Source organism: Ursus americanus, chromosome X, assembly GCF_024610735.1.
Source record: "Ursus americanus isolate L20-20 chromosome X, mUrsAme1.1.p, whole genome shotgun sequence".
In the NCBI taxonomy this organism is placed as follows: Eukaryota; Metazoa; Chordata; class Mammalia; order Carnivora; family Ursidae; genus Ursus; species Ursus americanus.
The window spans coordinates 12,267,450-12,284,868 of NC_142164.1; the positions used below are offsets into that span (position 1 = coordinate 12,267,450).

Below are 17,419 nucleotides of genomic sequence, written 5' to 3' on the forward strand. Positions count from 1 at the left end.
TGTTTTGTGTTTCCATGTTAAGTACTTGAATAGTTTTTAAGATTATGTATCTGTTTACAAACACCAGGCCTCAAAGGAATGGGAGTACTTAAGACAGTTGAGTAGGTATCCAGGAGCAAGATATGTGTGCAAAAGAGCTCAGTAGAGATGAAATTTTATATAATGTATTTATCACTGAAATTTATCCATATTAGTGATGAAATGCATAACAATATGCAGCAGGTAACATACAAGAATCATTGGCATTAACATGCAGTTATGTAATATACTTGAAAGCATAATCAAATTCTTTTGATGATCAGTCCAGTAATAAACGCTTCACGTGGAATCTGAGAATGAGTAAATGAATTCCAGTATGCTCAGTGGAACTAGAATTCCAGATGTATGACTGACAAAGAACCTCTAATCATTTCCTCTCTAAGTTTTTATTCCTGATGCATTTGTCATACCAAATAGAACTAACATATGTTTGCATTTTTCATCTACTATTTCAGTAATATTGTAGGACTGCAAAAGAAAATGTTACAATTCATCTCCATTTAGCCACTTACTAGCTGCTATTTTTGGGCAAGTGACTTTGTTTCTCAGTACCCTCATTTCTTCTTCTGTGAAATGGAGATAAAAGTAGTACCTTCCTCTCTTAGGATTTTTGGTGGGATGTCAATTAGTGAATACACATAAAGCGTTTAGAGTGGTGTCTGGCACATAGAATGTGATCAGAACAATAGTTGCTGGTTGTTGCTATTTATTATTAGGTTTCACAGGATCAGGATTTCAGACGGAAGCCTCCCCGCCTTTGTTTCCTCTGGTCTTGCTTATGGCCCCAAAGCCTTCATAGTTAAAGTGGGCCTTACTGTAGCATCTTTCATGTGTCCCTCAAAAGACGTTCACTCTCTCATCTTTGGATGGATATTATCGTGACCCTCTCCCTAGCAGCCCAGAGGTGGGAATTCAAGCCTGGTCTATATTAACAATGTTCTAAACAGCCTATTTATGAACAAGAAACTTAGAACAGGGAGTCAAGGACCAGGGTGTCACAGCAAGTTAAAAAAAACGGAGACACCACCTCCTCTTCAAAAATCAAATGCCCTGGATATTGGTCCACGTGGCCCAGAAATTTTAAACAAGCAGAACAGACCATACTTTTTATTTTTAGATTGCATTTGAAAATCCCAGGTGCCACAATCTAAGGAAACAATCAGCCCTGGCAGAAACATGGAGGGATTAAAATCTAAGGCAACTGAAAATGTTATTAATTTAATGGATTAGATAAGGGTTTTGCAGTTGAAAGGCACACTACCTAGTCAGGCTCGTGATTCATTGCTACATGGTGCCAGGTGTGTGGAGCTGGTTGCCTTTGCATTTAATAATCCCCATCTGTTGTGTTTGAGCTATCAAGACTCCTTCGTATGGTTGCTAACTAACCCTTCCCTCTTGTACTACTTTTCAGTATACCTGCCTCCACCAACTAGGCCTTCTCCTTTTGTCGTCAGCTTCCCAGCCACCACTACCTGAGGACTTAGGGCTCCAGTCTGAGGATATTACAGTTACCTCAGTGCCTGCCCTTCCTTCAGTAGCGAGGCCTCTGCAGCCCCTTACCTACCAGCTACTTGCTTGATCGTACCTCCAAGCCTGTCCTCTTGGGTCTAGAGGCCTTGGGACAGAACTTAGCTCGTTCTTAGCCTAGCCCTTTGAAAAGTCTGGGTTCTATTCTTCTTTTAGTTTCCCTCTCTTCTAGTTGCCTGGCCCAAGTGAGATCCTCCCATAGGTATCATATTGTATGCAAGTTCTCAGCATAGTGTACTTACTGCCTGGTGTAGGTTGTACCCATCATGAAGTCTCCTGTGTTGTATCTTTTCAGCTCGCCTTGGATACTCGTTTCTGGACATGGATAAATCACTTTGTGATTTGGGGTTCTTTAGCCTTTTATGTATTTTTCTCATTCTTCTGGGGAGGAATTATTTGGTAAGCAGCTGAACATGTGTGAGTAATATGTAAAATAACAAAGTAGATATATGTATATGTACATTGTGCAAACATTAATTATACTTTTAAAGTGTTGATTATATAAGATGGCAGGTCTTTAATATTAATGGGCTGGAAGTAAACTTCAGGTAAGATTTCAAATGCAAGTATATCGACTTATACAAGTCATTCAAAAGTCCTCCTTTCTAGTAGCCCCTGTCCAAATCTTTCCACTTGAAGGTATGTAAACATCTCTCTGTGAAGTGAAACTGCAGGTTCTAGCCCTTCGTGTGGTTTCCAGTGGAAATATTCATCCTCTGAAGTTTCTACAGGACACGGTGGCCGGTAGATACACTATTATCCATTTGGATTCTATTCTCTTTATGGTATATTACTGTCAATCTTGTCACTATACTTGTGCTCAAGGAAAGAATATATACCACTTAATATTCAGAGGGTTATATCTTAAAATCACGTCTCATTGTTTGGGGTGGGGTAAAGGCAGAATCTACAGTGTGGCCTTAAAGTTCCTTGAGTTCATCTTGGTTCGGTAGATGTTTATTCGGAATCTGTTGTGTGTGAGGCACTCTGGGAAACCAAGATGAATAGGCTGTACCCCTCCCTCTAGGAGATTAGGATCTAGTGAGAAGGACACAGAAGCTGTGACTGGGAGAGTTATAAGGAATGAAAAGAAGTCAGATTGTCATCTCCTTTTCTTACTCCCAGAGGCCTTTATTTTGTTTTTAAATATTGTAGGTGTTTTCATTAATCAGTGGCTTCTCTTGACAAGGATGCCGGCAGCAGAGAGCATGGCTAGGGGAAGCCATAGAATGAGATTCTAGGAGTACATTTTCTCACTGGTTTGAGCAAAATCACAGGTACAAAACATTCCATGTTATCACGGAGATGTGAGGCCGTGTTTATTATCCCTTGAGACTTAATTAGAAAAAATTCTTACTGTTTTGAAAAGCTTTTTAAATAAAAGCCTTAAGAAATAAAAATATGAACTACCTAATCACTTAAGCAGTTCCAAAAAATGTAATCACGCATATATTGAGCACCTATAGAGGTAATTATTGAAGCAGTGAAGCTGACAGAAGTCTCTGTTTTCTTTAATAATATATAAATTAATCAAAGTTGATTAACCTAATGTAATATACAGTTGTAACTCTGCCCAGAGCACCATAGTTCTGTCTATAAATCTGTGTAATCAGCATCTGAACTAATGCAAAATTTCCACAAGAATAAAATGTTTCTAGCAAACTAGTTTCTCTTACCACAGACTATTCCTTATTGATTAAAATAAATCCTTTAAATGATTAAGATATTGTTACACCTCTTTCTAGTCATTAGCGATACTTACTAAAAATGAAATATATCTATTTTTATTTCGTAGCCTGTAGTGCTATCCATAAGTAGAGCTGAGTTGAGCTACTACATGAATATAAAATTACAAAGCAACCAGCAAAATATGACCAGAAACTGTGTGAGATTTCAGCTAAATGCTGGTTTCAGCTATTACCTCTGGACACATTCAACCCTGAGGCATTGTGACACACCCCTCTGGGGTTTAGCAGTGAGAATGATGATTTCTGAGCTCCAGACCCAATCCAAGAATAATAGCTTTTGTTTTTTGCTCTTCCCCCATAAAGCACCATAGGTGTCAAGATAAAGAAAAATCTAGAGCTGCAGGGCAGGGGAAACAAACAAAGAAAAGAAAAAAGAAAAGAAAAGAAAAGAAAAGAAAAGAAAAGAAAAGAAAGAAAGAAAGAAAGAAAGAAAGAAAGAAAGAAAGAAAGAAAGAAAGAAAGAAAAATCTAGAGCTGTTAATTACAGAGTATTGTGAGTACTGTGCGGAATACCCAATGACTAGTTGTTAGTTGTCTACTGGACCCTTATTATGGTCAATTAACTGCCTAGAAAATAAGTCAGGGTTCCCTTCAGAATTAGAGTGAAGGGTAGAGCTCTGCATAATTCTTTTTTGGATGGTAGGGACCCTGGAAAACCTTTTTAGCCCGGACCTCATAAAATTCTCCATCTCACTGTTCTGCTCACTTCCTGTGCCACACTCTAGCCCCATATACCTAGAGCCAAAAGCTTGATTTTATTATGTTACATAAGAGTGCACAAACATCGATATTTTTTTTTAATGAGAAACCAGTTTATCTTCAGTGAGCCCAATGGGTAATCTAATAAATGAGACAACCAGTTATCTGTCCAGAGCTCCTAATCCAGGGAGAGTCTGTTGTGCATCCCAACCCTGATCAGCCACTTTACACTTCCTCCCCCTCTGCTTCCAACAACATTTAGCCTAGGGAGGCTTTTCTCTGGCCACCAGACAGTTCAGTGGATGACTTAGAATGAAATCCAACATCAGAATGAGGGGTCCTAGATTTCTGGACTCCAAGACTTAATGTCCTATTAGCAGTATTCTTCTGCCAGCTTACTTGGCGCACACTGGATACTCAGTATGTATCTGTGGATAAGAATGGTAGAAAGAGAAGCTCAACAGTCCTTTCTGTCTTTATGTAGAGTTGGGAGGGGGCATATAAAAACGTCTTAAATTTCTGAATGTAGAGCACAGTCCATTCTCATATTAACAAAACAGCTGAGAAATAAAATGCTCGTTAGCGTAAAAATTAACCGTTGCTCTTGAATATCTTTGAAGCTCCAGTATTTTCTAATGCCAATAAATATTCTCCAGGTGGCAGTTTTAAAGTTGATTGCTTGGTTTTCAACTCATGCATTTTACTGTCATTCTTCCCCTTTAATTATCACTCCTTTTTTCACTAAATATTTAGTAAATGAAATCTGTTTGGTACTTTTGGGATATTCTTAAAGAAAAATATTTCTGTTAATGTGTGTAATTAGAAGAGTCCCTGTAAATACAAAAGATAGTTTCAATTACACATCTGTTTCATATGACGGGAACTAATTTCCTTTCCATTCTGTGTGTTCTTTCCGCTCTAGGCCTTTTCTCAAACAACAGAGAATGTATTTCGTATTTGCTCAAATGCTGTCTTCTGTATCTACATGGTTGGCCATAGTTCTTCTAATATTTATCAGCCTTTTCCCTGAGATTCTCCTGATAGTATTAAAGAATGTAAGAAGAAGAAGTGCCAGGGTAAGAACTAAGTTTATATTAAAAGTTGATTTTTGGAAGGGGCTTCAATATCTGCCATGAACTAAAAACCTTATTAAATAGATTTGCATTAGTTACAGCATGTTAAACCCCTCCTTACAGGTTCATCACTTAATTTCCTCTTCTGCATAAAAAGTATAGTAAAAACTTCGTTATCCAATGCAGGTGGTAAGTAGATTCCTTAATAGTGTTCTATGTGACCTTTAGCAATCCATATGGAGTATCTCATATGCTCCATATGGAATTTTAAATGGAAAAAACGGGGTGGTTTTTTTTTTTTTTAGCCTAGAATTTTCACACCAGGAATTTCCACACCAACATTCCAGCTTTAACCTTAGAAATTTCCCTGTGGGTTGTTTGCAGATTTTTCAGTTGATAATCCCAATTTGCTTCTTTCAAACCTTTCCCCTTCCTTTAATTATAGTGCTGCTTAATCTCTGTGTCGCTTCTAGCCCTGTCTGTCCAGCAGTATATTTAAACCAAAGAGAATTCCCTAGATGTGATTTCTGCATCCTTACCCTCCTGAACACACTTGTAAAAATTAAGATTGTTTTATGAGTGTGTTTTTATTTTTGCTGCTTAAATTGTAAATTTCTTGTGGGAATGAGAAGTTATTACCCTTTGCCAGCCTAATTGCTTGGCCCTGCATTGTCGGGTATCTTTTAAACATTCCTAAAAAGCCTTTAAAGTGAAAGGGGTAGATTAGCTTGGAAAAGAAAACTTCTGGCAAATTTTGACCAACAGATTAATTAAATATGTCTTCTTCCTGCCAGCACTTAACTCATTTTGCCAAACAGAATGCTGTTTTTATCCTCTTGACACCAACTCGATTGTATAGTCCCTCCAATGCAATATTTTCAGGAAATAGTCTAAGGTATATCTCCCAGACCTATTCAATCAGATTTGCCAACCAGTTTAGCCACAAAACTGGTTTGTCTGATTTTGGTTTTGGCCTGTTGATTTCAGAGACTCCAGTGGTTGGCATCATGTAGGTGTAGGGAACTAAAATGATTATAATGAGAAAATCTTTAGTGACTAGCTGTGTTAAAGAGGACCTTCACGATCGGTAAGTCAGTATCAGCCCCAGTCAAAATCAATAGATTACCAGTGGAATCAGCCACATTGATTTTGGTATGCAAAGCCAATCCCTGTACAGTTAGGTGGTCAGAACTGGCCTTAACTCGCTGCTTCTGCATGCCTTGTGGGTGGCAGTGCCCCCAGTAACATGAGCCTAGCTAAGACCGCCTTAGTCTACTCTTTAATCCTTCCAGTAGGCCCCTACTAACTCCCTCCGGCCTGGTGTTTAGTCTTAGGATGGGAAAGTGGCATTTACTTGTCTGCATCGACCTTAGTAAAAGGTCTAAAAGGGCTAAAACAGGTATGATACAACAGGTTCTTCCCAGAATGGCTCAAGTGGCAATTTAGATCAAGCCAAATAAAAAATGTCACTGGAAGAAAGTGGTTTGGTGCCTTGTTCTAATAGACAGTTTGTCTGGGAAGGATCTCTGAGGTGCTCTTCTAGTCCCCTTATTTGGGAGTACACTTTTGGGACGCTCCTAAATGTTTTTCTTATTTGGGTTAATGGAGCTCATGCTAAGTAATGGCTCACACCCAGCTTCATGCTCTAAAGATGATACAAAAATCTCCGAAATCAAAACCTTCAAACATACCATCTTATCCTCTTCCTGAGGCCCTTTCTTTTAAAAAAACAAAAGTAGACCCTGGCTGGAGGTGACTTTGACATAAATTAAATGGAGGGAGGCTACAAAGCAGTCACAGATAAAGACGTAAAACATCTTCTTTCCATGCAAACAGGAGATGACGAACTTCTGTTGAAAGCATGAGGTTCAGCATGAAATTTGTTTGCCATGGGTTATGTCCATGATAGGAGGAATTCTAGTGTCTGTGCTATAGCTTGGCATGCTGGTGTGCTAGAACAATCAGGAAAATGTCCATAATCACCTTCATTCATTCACTCACTCATTCATTTATTCCTACCCTCATTGAACCAGAACATGTGTTGAACCGCCTACTGATGAACATCTCTCTTTACATCCAGTGTCTGAAATGCTAAATGGTTTTTCAGACTCTGCGGGATTTTTGAGAGTTGCAGATGAGACAAAAAGTTGTGGGCACTCAGCAGCACTGCCTCTTTTTTTTTTTCCCTTGTGAGAAAATGCAAGAGCAAAGTAGTGCGTATGAATGCATAAAGGCCAACTGAAACATGGCAGCCATGGCTATTCTGATGTCACATCTGTTTACATAAGGCCCTGTTTGGCCATATCAAAGAGGCAGAGGCCACTTTTAAGATGAAGGAGAAAGAGTATCTTCATCACCAGCCGTCTGACATCCCGGGTGACTTCCTTCTTGCTTTAGTATCCCTTGCTAAGGCATTGGCCTCACTTTTAAAGAGAGGCAAAAAATTCTTTTACACTGGGTCAGCCTCATACCCGACAGGCTCCCTAATGGGGTAAAGTGTGTGTCCCTACCTAGAGGTAGAAGATTCCCCCTGGACCTCAACCAGTTAGCATCTTGGATCCTTTGTGCACAGAGCCAGAAATACCTGTGGCAAGTTGGCTGCCCGTGCTGTCCTCCTGTGGGTCTTGGCAGCTGCTTTCCGAAGGAACTCAGTGGCGGGTAGTGAAAATGGCTCTGGCATTTGAATACGAAGCTAAGCCATTTACATTTAACAATTATAGAAGCAGCCTTCTGTTAGATTCCATTCAATTCAGCATACATTGCCTGAGGGTCCACTATAAGTTAGCTACTATACTAGGTCTCAGTAACTCAGGGATGAACCAGATGTAGCCCCAGCTCACAGGGAGCTCTCACTGTAGTTAAGTTATAAAGGGGATTTATAGGGAGCTCTTCTGTAAGCAGGTATAAAGCAGAATAGTAGACTCGGTGATACGGCGTGTTGTAACACATCTGAGCTATTTCGTCACGACCTCCTGAAGCCGCCAGGAAAGAGGCTGGTATGGCGGCCTCCGCCCCAGCTGAGTTCTGTCATGACATCAGCGTTGTAAGGAATTCAACTTTCTTCGAAAATAGGTTCCCTCGGTCATTTAACTCAAAGGTTCGTTTAAGCTACCTATTCCTCAGCTGTCTTTTCAGCAGTGTGGTTCATTTTTGAGCTAAAATCCTATCATTAAGGATCATAAGGCTTTTCTTTAGCTTATAAATGGACAAAGCTACATCACCGTGCTGCTGACAGGACATGGTGAAACCGCCATTGAGCACCAAACAGTGGAACAAGATAACACTTCAAAGGAAATTTAAAGTTTAGGATTTCTGGTATTTCAAAAAGTTGGGTCTCCTAGCACAGTTGTTGGGCTCTCTCTTAACCAGTGAAGTAACACCTGAACTTTCTGGCCAAGTAGTAAATACCACTCCCCATATCCAGTGGAAGACTTCTTCTCAGCACGTTATGGAAGTTTTCCCACGTAAACTACCACCATCAGAAAGGGAGGCTTGAGTTGGCCCTACTAGACCCTGGAACACTATAAGCTAATGGAAATGGACCTAGCAACACGGCCATGCCTAGCATGGGATGTCTGCACAAACTAGAAGAAATATTCCATTCTGGAGGGAGCTCTTTCGGAGTGGAAGACAGGAAAAGGAAGAATGTCAGCTGTCTGAGCAAAATTCCCAGAGAAAGCACTTGGAAAATTTGGGGGACTATAACTTATCCTTTTAATAACGGTGGTGCCAAGGCTGATGACGATTGTGATTCTCACAGTGTCCCGTACAACCGTGGGTTGTAAGGATAGATAATAGCCCTGTTAACTGGATTAGACAAAAAGTTGAATCCTAACACTGTGGCTGTTGAGATGGACCTTTATGCATTGGCCTCTTTGACATACTGCTCATTGAGCCTGAGCTGGTATCAAAGCTCTTTAGATGACTGCAAAGGAATGTGGAAATTTCATCCTCTTTTAGCTCATTATCTCGCTTCCTTCACTCCTCCCCTCCCCCCCACCACTTGCTGGCTATATCAGTTTTTGATTGCTTCAGATACTCTTTCCGTGCTCTCCACTGCCTTCTGTACTTTCATATTCCCTTTCTTTTTCCTTTATAAAGTAACCTAATCTATTAACGCCTAAAATTTCTGCTTCATAGAAGTACTTTTATCTCTGACGGTCGGATGTAAGGTTTTGAGTGCACCAAAATGTGCTTATAGTTGCAGTCTTAAATAATTAGGCTCGTATATTAAACATGGGGGTGGGGGGCTTGGTATCGTGTTCATTTTGTTGCGAGATTTTTGCCCACAAAATAGAAGGCAGAACAATTTAAATTTTTTTTCTCAGAAACTATAGATTTCTCTAGCTTTATCAATTGGTAATTTGCATGTTGCCAACATGTCACCAACTTGAAGGTAAAATATGAACAGGAAAAAATATGGTTATGTTAAAACATAATATGAATAAGTCAAAGTATTTGCCTTTAAAAGTTTTATTGTTTATTAGATTCTGCTAGATGCATATGATACTTTCGCCGGTTTTTTTTTTTAAGACCTATTTTCATTAGTCACTAAGTAGATAAAATGGGTAATCTTAATTAGCAGAATTGTTAAACTCGTCCCCATCGTTGACCACTCATCTTCTGTTTTGCTTGGGCAATGCCAAAACCAACTCTGTGACTTAGCTTATAACTTCAGGCATGGAATAAGAAGGAAAAATAATAACCTGTTGGGTTTTCTGATTAAACTTGAAGTTAACAATTTTTACTTTCTCTAGGCATTTTAAAGGAGAAATCATAGGTCTTTAGCCTACCCTTTTAAAAAGGTGTCTGTAAGAAAAGGGGGAAACCAACCAAATTATGTTAGAATAAAGGAAATTAAGCATTGGTCCAACGATAAATGGGACTGAAGTGTGGTTTCACCAGGTATCTTCCCACTGTGTTAGTTTTGTTAGGCTTTTAACCTGTACGGGCCCAAGAGCAGTCAGTCCCTTCATATTGTATCTATGCGATTGGATAGGGCAGAGAGTTCCTTCAAGGTTAGATTGGTGATGGACCCTGGACATAGCTCTCTGACCAATGGATTTTGAACAATGTAGGTTACTGAATTAAAGATTAGAAGTAAGCCTTATTTTAATGAGAAGCGTATTTTTAAATTATTTTATTCAAAATAGTCAATCTTCCCATTAACAAAATAATTTTAAACTGTTAAACAGAGAAATAGTAGTTTGCACATATAATAGAGACTATTCCCAACTCTAATTTGACTGTTACTTCAGAGAGTAATGCCTTCAAAACTAACATGTCATTTCGACTTCGAATTCTCAAGGTTTCTTTTTAAATGTCTTAGATTTCAGAGAATATTTACTTTTTTTTTTTTTTTTTTGGTTTCTGCATTTCTCTTTTTTCTACTGCAATTTTCCACCCTTTGTGCAATTGTGAACAAGGTAACGAAACGCCTCCCTTCCTCAGGAACATCTACTATCTTCATGCTTTCTCAAACTTCCAGCAATCACAGTTTCTCTTGGAGTGAATAAGGTGATTTCCTTTCTTAATGTACCAACGTGCTTGCATTCTCATTTGCTTGACGCCATTTTCTGACTCTTTATGAAAAATTATTTCTCATTACTCATTTTTATATCTTCTATTTGATACTTAAAAGAGTATTTTGTCATTTTCCTTTAATCATTTGTTCACCTTCTCAATTTGTCACATTGAAGAGGAAGTGATTTTCAAACACTTGGACTGTAAGTGTCTAGTCCCATTGATTCCTGGTCCGCAGTAGAAGCCACAGCGTGTTAGAGCTAGTCTGTTCACCAAGACAGGAATGTTTTGCATAAATTTCTCTTTGTTCGATACACTCAGCACCAGCACAACTCTCAGAGGTGTTCACCAAAAGGATGGTAAGGTTTACTAATCAAACCATATTGACTCATCTACCACATAACCAGCGTACCGGTGTCATTTCAAAAACCCCAGTTTGCCATACACTACTAATGTCTGCATACTTCTACCATGAAAACAATTCAATTCGAGTTGGAGACTTTCTTAGGCCTGTCAATATATATTCATTTAAATGTTATGCGTTTGCTGTAGTGTAATCATTTGTACTCTTGGCTGAAAGAGTAGTCTATAGGAAATGATTTTTTTCTTCTACGTTTTTATCACCAGGTAGGTTAACCAGTCTTCAAATGATTTCTTTAAGTATCTTTACCTCACTATTACAGAGAAATCTGAGCTGTAAAAGGGCATCTGACTCATTATCCGCCAGACCTTCAGTCAGACCTCTTCTTTTACGAACATTCTCAGACGAATCTAATATATTGTAACAGGTACCTAGTGTTAAACAAGCGGGCTGGCTTTTAAAGAAACAGATTAACAGCATTATAAGGAAAAAAAATGAAAATACCACTCTCTAAATTTTCTCTGCTGTTGGTGTGGTGAACTTTATACGATTCTTTACAAAAAATATAAAGATGCATTACTTGGAATATGGGAAAAATCTGTATTTGAAATTTGTTAAGCCCCCAAATAAAATGTTAGGCATTTTGCAGAGCTTGAAGGGCAATAAAAATACAATGAAAGTATATTGAATTTGTAAGGGGCAAGTTGTCATGGCGGTATTCGTTAATACTGATTAGGAAATACCATTTGGATTTTAAAAAATCATTTAGAAAATTGAAAATCAATATTCCAAAATTGCATCTGTATACTGTCAAGTCGATTTAGCATTGCATGTTCTTTTGGGAAGTATGTGGAAATAATCCGGTGTGTTTGTACCTCCATGTGCTGTGTCTGTGTGTTTGCAGGTATACACCTAATGTACTCGTAAATGTCTGATCCCCAAAATTAATGAACCAATCTAATCACTTTTTTAATGTCAAGTTTTATTCAAGCTAAATGTTTCAACTTTCAGAGGTAAAGGTAAAATCTTTCCTAGCTATTCAGGGGGATGCTAGCCTAGTTATGTAGACTGCTTCAGAATTGTTTTTTCCAAAAATGAGTAAATTCATTTTGTAACATATTGTTTCATTTACCCCCAAAAAATAGTCGGGAGGAATTGATATGCCATGGGAGGAGTCCTTGAACTCGGAATGACTCCTTTGTGTGTATTTTGTTTCCCACTGCAAGGGCCTCTGTCATCCCAGGCCTTGAGAGGTCCTTTATCCACCCGTAGGAATTCAGAGTAATTCGTGAATGAAGTTTACAAGCTTACCAGCTTGGAAAAAACTCAATACAGCTTAGGGGAGGGCCGTCTTTCATGCACACATAAAAACTAATGATCATCAGGAATGAAATTGCAGTTCAGTTCTCTTTGGAGCTAACAAGTGTGAATCCTCCTCATAGGCCCATGTTTTCATCAGCTGTCAACTCCCCCACCCCTGAGCAAAGAATAAGAACGAAGCTAATGGCACGAATACTTTGGTTCTATCGCCTACGGTTTATCATAGTCTGCATCCTCGGTGTTCTTCGGGAAGCAGACTCTTTTTGCTCCAGTCATTTTGAGTGACACCTGCTTTGTATCTTCCCTCAGTAATGATCTGCTTCCCGGTAGCCTTCAAAGTTGTTTACCTTTTTGTCCCGGATGGCCTTGTCCTAAGCTGTATGGTGCATTTTAGCCATACTGTTTCCAGCTAATTCTGTATCCCCCTGGATTGCTTTCTTTAGCTTGGTCTGTGGTTTGGGAGACTAGGTTGGGTAGCAGACACTGCTTCTGCTTTTGGCCTCTCCAGGGCCTGAAATCCTACAATAACAAAGGATGAGGAACATAGAATTGAGGAAGTTTTATTTTTTAAACAATTGTTTTATTTTTAACATAGTTATTTCTTCCACGAATATCTTTTCGTGTAGCGTTGTTTTTCCTCCGAGGAAAATACTTGGCAAGTAGTTCAGCCACTGAGTTTGTCGCTTGATGAGCGAGCTGCATGACTCCTTTTATAAGTTCTCAATGTGAACGGCAGCCTTATTTTGGTGCGGTTCAGTCACCATGACCCTGCTACGTGAAGAACTCTTAAGAAAGTAGGGAACATGAAAGAAATGGAACATATTCTAGAGGACTTCTAGTCCAGTCATGGCAAGGAAGGTGCACCAAAATGGGAAGAAAATAGCATACCCCTGAAGGCCCTCCCCTATTCCTGTTTTAAAAGTTTGGATTTTAGAGTGGAGAATGAAAGTTAGGCTCCCTCCCGAGATCGAAGACTTCCACTTCTCAACATACCTGATTTTTACTGTGTGATCAGTTGGTCTACCACGCCCTATCCCTGTAATAGCATTTGATAATGTTCAGAGGACAGAGAAGAATCTACAGATTTCGGGACATTTCTGTGGTCGCTTTTCTAAAAAGATGATGAATAAGAAAAACAGAAGCATCCATTGACTCATAGATACATGATCTACCAAAAAGAAAATTAACCTCAGCATTATATGGGGAAGAAACATGTTTCTTTCAGTAAAGGAAAAATACTTGTACAACAGCCTTTCAAAACTGAGTATATCTTTAGACTTCCTCTGTCAAAATTTACACATCCTCAAAAAACAGTAATCAATTCATTTGTTCAACATGTCCGAGTACCTGGCTAGGTGCTGGAGATAGGAAAATAAAATCTCCGTGTTTTCAAGGAGCTCACGGACCAGAGAGTCCTTGTGGGAACAGTGACAGGAGAGCCCTGGAGCATTCCAAAAGCAGAAAGCAAGTCTGAATCTATTCAGCTAACAAATGAAGAAAGGATTAAAAACTGGTTATTGTGTCAGGTTTTTTTCCCCCTGCATGTGAATAAAACTTGGCACTTTCAGATCGTTCCTTTACTCTCATAACAAAATTTACTACTTGATTTATTTTTGCAAATGCTAAACAGATGGCTTCACATTATTGTTAAAATAAACCTTTTAACTCTGTATATTTTAAATTTTTCAGAATCCGAATCTTGAACTGCCTATGTTATTGTCCTACAAGCATATTGACAATGGTTACAGCTAAAAAAGAAAGCAGGAAGAAACAACTACAAAAAGTTACCATCTCAGGATACTCAATATGCAACAAATTAAACCACTCTCTTATGTCTAGGGTTCAGAATCAATGTCCATTAAAATACCAAATGACTCTCTTAAGCATTTACAGTTACTGTTAAGTAGCCATTACGGCCAAAGCTCTAAGTTACGAATCACGTTGAAAGTTGAAAGCACGAATAATTAGAATTTCTGGCTTTAGATAGAATAATATAACTACCAAATGAGTGCTCCTTTTAACCCATGAACTCTGTGAATGGATCTAAATATAATATAAAGTAGAAGTCATACAATGGGAATGAATAGACTTTGCTAATCTTACCTTTTTTTGCCTGGCAGAAGAAATAGGCTGTTTGGATCACATTTCTTTTTCCTGATGAATGATAAATTATTTTTTTTTCAAACATATGAAAGGAATACTTGAACATACAAGAAGACTAAATGGTATCAGTACATAAGAATAGTTAATCCTTTCTGTTCACCCACATGCTAATTTTGTCTTCATAGACTATCCTTGCCAGAAAAATACCTTGAACCCTTACGTGAAAAGAATGTTCATCCTGGATATTTTTGTGAGAATCAAAAAAATTGCGTATTTTATTTTTGTTCTTCTGAATTAAATCCTACTTAATGGGTGTGTGGCTACTAGATTTGAAAATAAAACATTTCCAATCACTTAGTAAGTAGCCTGTCAAGAGAGTTAAGATAAAACAGATTTTTCCTATATTAGTTTTACTGGGATCTGAGGTGAGATAGGCAAAACCATAGTTACATAAAAAGTAAAGCCATCTGAACATCAGTCTTTTATAATTTTTTGTGGAGAGGGGGGAAAATAGCTTATTTCAAACTGTTAATGATGGTTTTTTGAAGGAGGCTGCGTTTGTGCGTATATGCAGCACTTTTTTTTTTTTTTAACTTACCAATTTGGGAAAGAGGGATCCATCCCAAGACGGTGGTGATTCAGCCTACAAAGCCATGATTCTGAACATGAATGTTTTCTCTCTTAGCAAACGTGGTTAGGTGATGGTCTCACTTTAAACCATGAGATTCACTTTGGTAAAGTCCTCAACTTACTGGACTAGAAGGAGGCTTTAGCCTCCTACTGAGTTCACTTAAAACATAAAAATAAATGTGAAACGTCTTTATTAAATGTTAAAATGAAACACGCCTTTTGGATATAAATGGCTACATTTGACGACTAGATTGAAGTGGGCTCTTAAAAAGCGTTTTCCGGGGCGCATGGCTGGCTCAGTCAGTGAAGCATGCGTCTCTTGGATCTTGGGGTCATGAGTTCAAACCCCACATTGGGCGTAGAGATTACTAGGTGTTTTCATACCGGTTTCCATGTTTGGTTGTCTTTCTGGCATGCCTGTATTATTATTAGTGTTTATATTGTACCTTGATTTAGAAAAGTATTGAATTTAGTCTCTACCAGTGTATTTATATGGTCCACGTGGCACATTGATTTTTCCATATAGATTTTGTGTTAATGTCTAGGTGTCATTTTTCTAGGAAGGACATAATTACAGTTATCAGAAACCAATCTGTCATTATGCCCCTTTTTCATTATGTCATTTGTTCTCACCGATCAGTATTATTTTGGGGTATTTTGTTAGATGTCATTCACAGCTTAGCCAGTGCGCTGTGTTCTGGTCGCCTGTATTTGAGGTAATCTACTGAAAACAAAGTCTGTATATTCTTTGCCTATTCCAAAGAGCTAAAAAAATCAGACCCAGGAAAGCTTTTGATGTTTTTTGTTGTTCTTGTTCGTGTTAGAGTCGTTGCTGTGTTGTTATTGTTGTTTCACTAAGTACTAGAGGGACTGTGAATACAAATGAGAGATCCACAGTGTAGAGAGAGACTCGTTCAGCGCAAACCATTGGAGGTTGCCATAATCAGAACATCCGGGGCAGTGGAGACGTTAACGGTGGCATGTAAAATTCCTCGCAGCCAGGAAGAAAGGCGACTAAGGGGGATTTAAAGTCCTGTCTCAGCTACACGTTACACTGCAGCTCAAATTCATGACAGTGATAATCATGGCCTAGATCGTTGAGAGGGACCCGACTTTCCTTTTTGAAAGATATTTTATTAATGAGCTGAAAAATGGCTAGCATGGGTTAGCAGATATAACCACTCGAAGTAAGCCATCCTACAGTATTCTTAGCACTACAACCTAACCACCTTATTCTGTGACAGAGAAAGGGGAAAAATGTAATAATAGGATCACATACCCATCATTTGAACAAATTTGAACTATCAAGATGTCCTTGTAATTTTCACAACTGTTGTCCAGTGTTTGAAGGTGTAACCTACTAAACATAAAACATAGATTCCGTATCTACAACATCTACACCAGCAACAGTATAAATGTAGGCCTAAATTTGCAAAATTCACAATAATTTAGTGATGGAATTTTTTAATAACATGCAGTATATAAATGTGCAGATTTTATGCAAGTGTTAACAAAATCATTTTTCAGCTTGCAAAATGGGACTGCAATATTACATTTTTCACTTAAGCAATTTTTTACATCTATGTCGTTGCTTTCTATAATGACTGTGAATGCCATCTTTTATGAATGCAACTTGCCTTTTTCATTACAGAAATTTTTGTTTGATGTATCAATAAACTTTGGTATGATATGATTGATATTTGAGCCTCTTTTTTTGGGAAGGTCTCAGTTTGACATAAAAATACAGAAGCAATATGGTGATGGGAAATTGTTTTTTAGTTTTCTCTTTGCCTGTCTCTACATGCGTTCAACTGGCATTTTAGGGCAATACCTAATTTGGGGAGGGTAGAGTTTTTCTGGGAGTTTTGAGTGGGACTGTCTGCATAGATAAAAGTGCAGCCAAATCAGTGAATACATATTGAAAATCTACTAGTGTGTGCTTGGCAGTGTGCTCTCGGCTGCCCACACATTGGAGGTAGTGTGATATGTGGTCTGTGTCTCGATCTCATTGAAATCATTTGATTCTTAAGTATCCAAACATGCAGCGATTCTACAGTCGCTTGAAATTTGGTCCAAAAGCGTGTGTGTACACCTCCCTCTCCCTGCCCCTCCTCCCGCCTCTGCATCCCTTCCCCCTCCCACCTCTGCATCCCCTCCCCCTGGCTCAGCCTGCATCTCAGATCTTGTGAAAGCCCTACTGTCCTTGACTGCTAAGAAACTGAACTTTCTCCACCATAGCTGGTTGCATTACATTTTTACACTTAAGTCTCTATGTTTTTGTAGCCTTCTGATCATGTTAAGTCTTCGACCTACGTTTAGTGAATTTCGTTTTTATTTTTATTTTTTAATTAAGCTTCTTTAATTCCAGCATAGGTAACATACTGTGTTATATTAAT

The 17,419-nt window shown here is 38.5% G+C and overlaps 1 protein-coding gene across 5 annotated transcripts in view; it reads left to right on the forward strand.

Annotated features, from left to right (window-relative positions):
- ATP11C (ATPase phospholipid transporting 11C (ATP11C blood group)) overlaps nt 1–16,720 on the forward strand; it is a 176,351-nt gene extending 159,631 nt beyond the window's left edge. The window contains exons 27-30 of one of the 5 annotated variants that reach the window (XM_045805124.2): nt 1,862–1,965; nt 4,936–5,089; nt 5,210–5,275; nt 13,980–16,720. In XM_045805124.2, coding sequence (XP_045661080.1) covers nt 1,862–1,965; nt 4,936–5,089; nt 5,210–5,239 — 288 coding nt within the window. In that variant the 3' untranslated portion in view covers nt 5,240–5,275; nt 13,980–16,720. Of the gene's footprint in view, nt 1–1,861; nt 1,966–4,935; nt 5,090–5,209; nt 5,276–10,512; nt 10,604–11,292; nt 11,398–13,979 lie in introns of those variants that run through there. The other 4 variants (XM_087859692.1, XM_045805122.2, XM_087859693.1 and 1 more) reach the window with 4 other exon arrangements.
- Nucleotides 16,721–17,419: the final 699 nt, after the last annotated feature.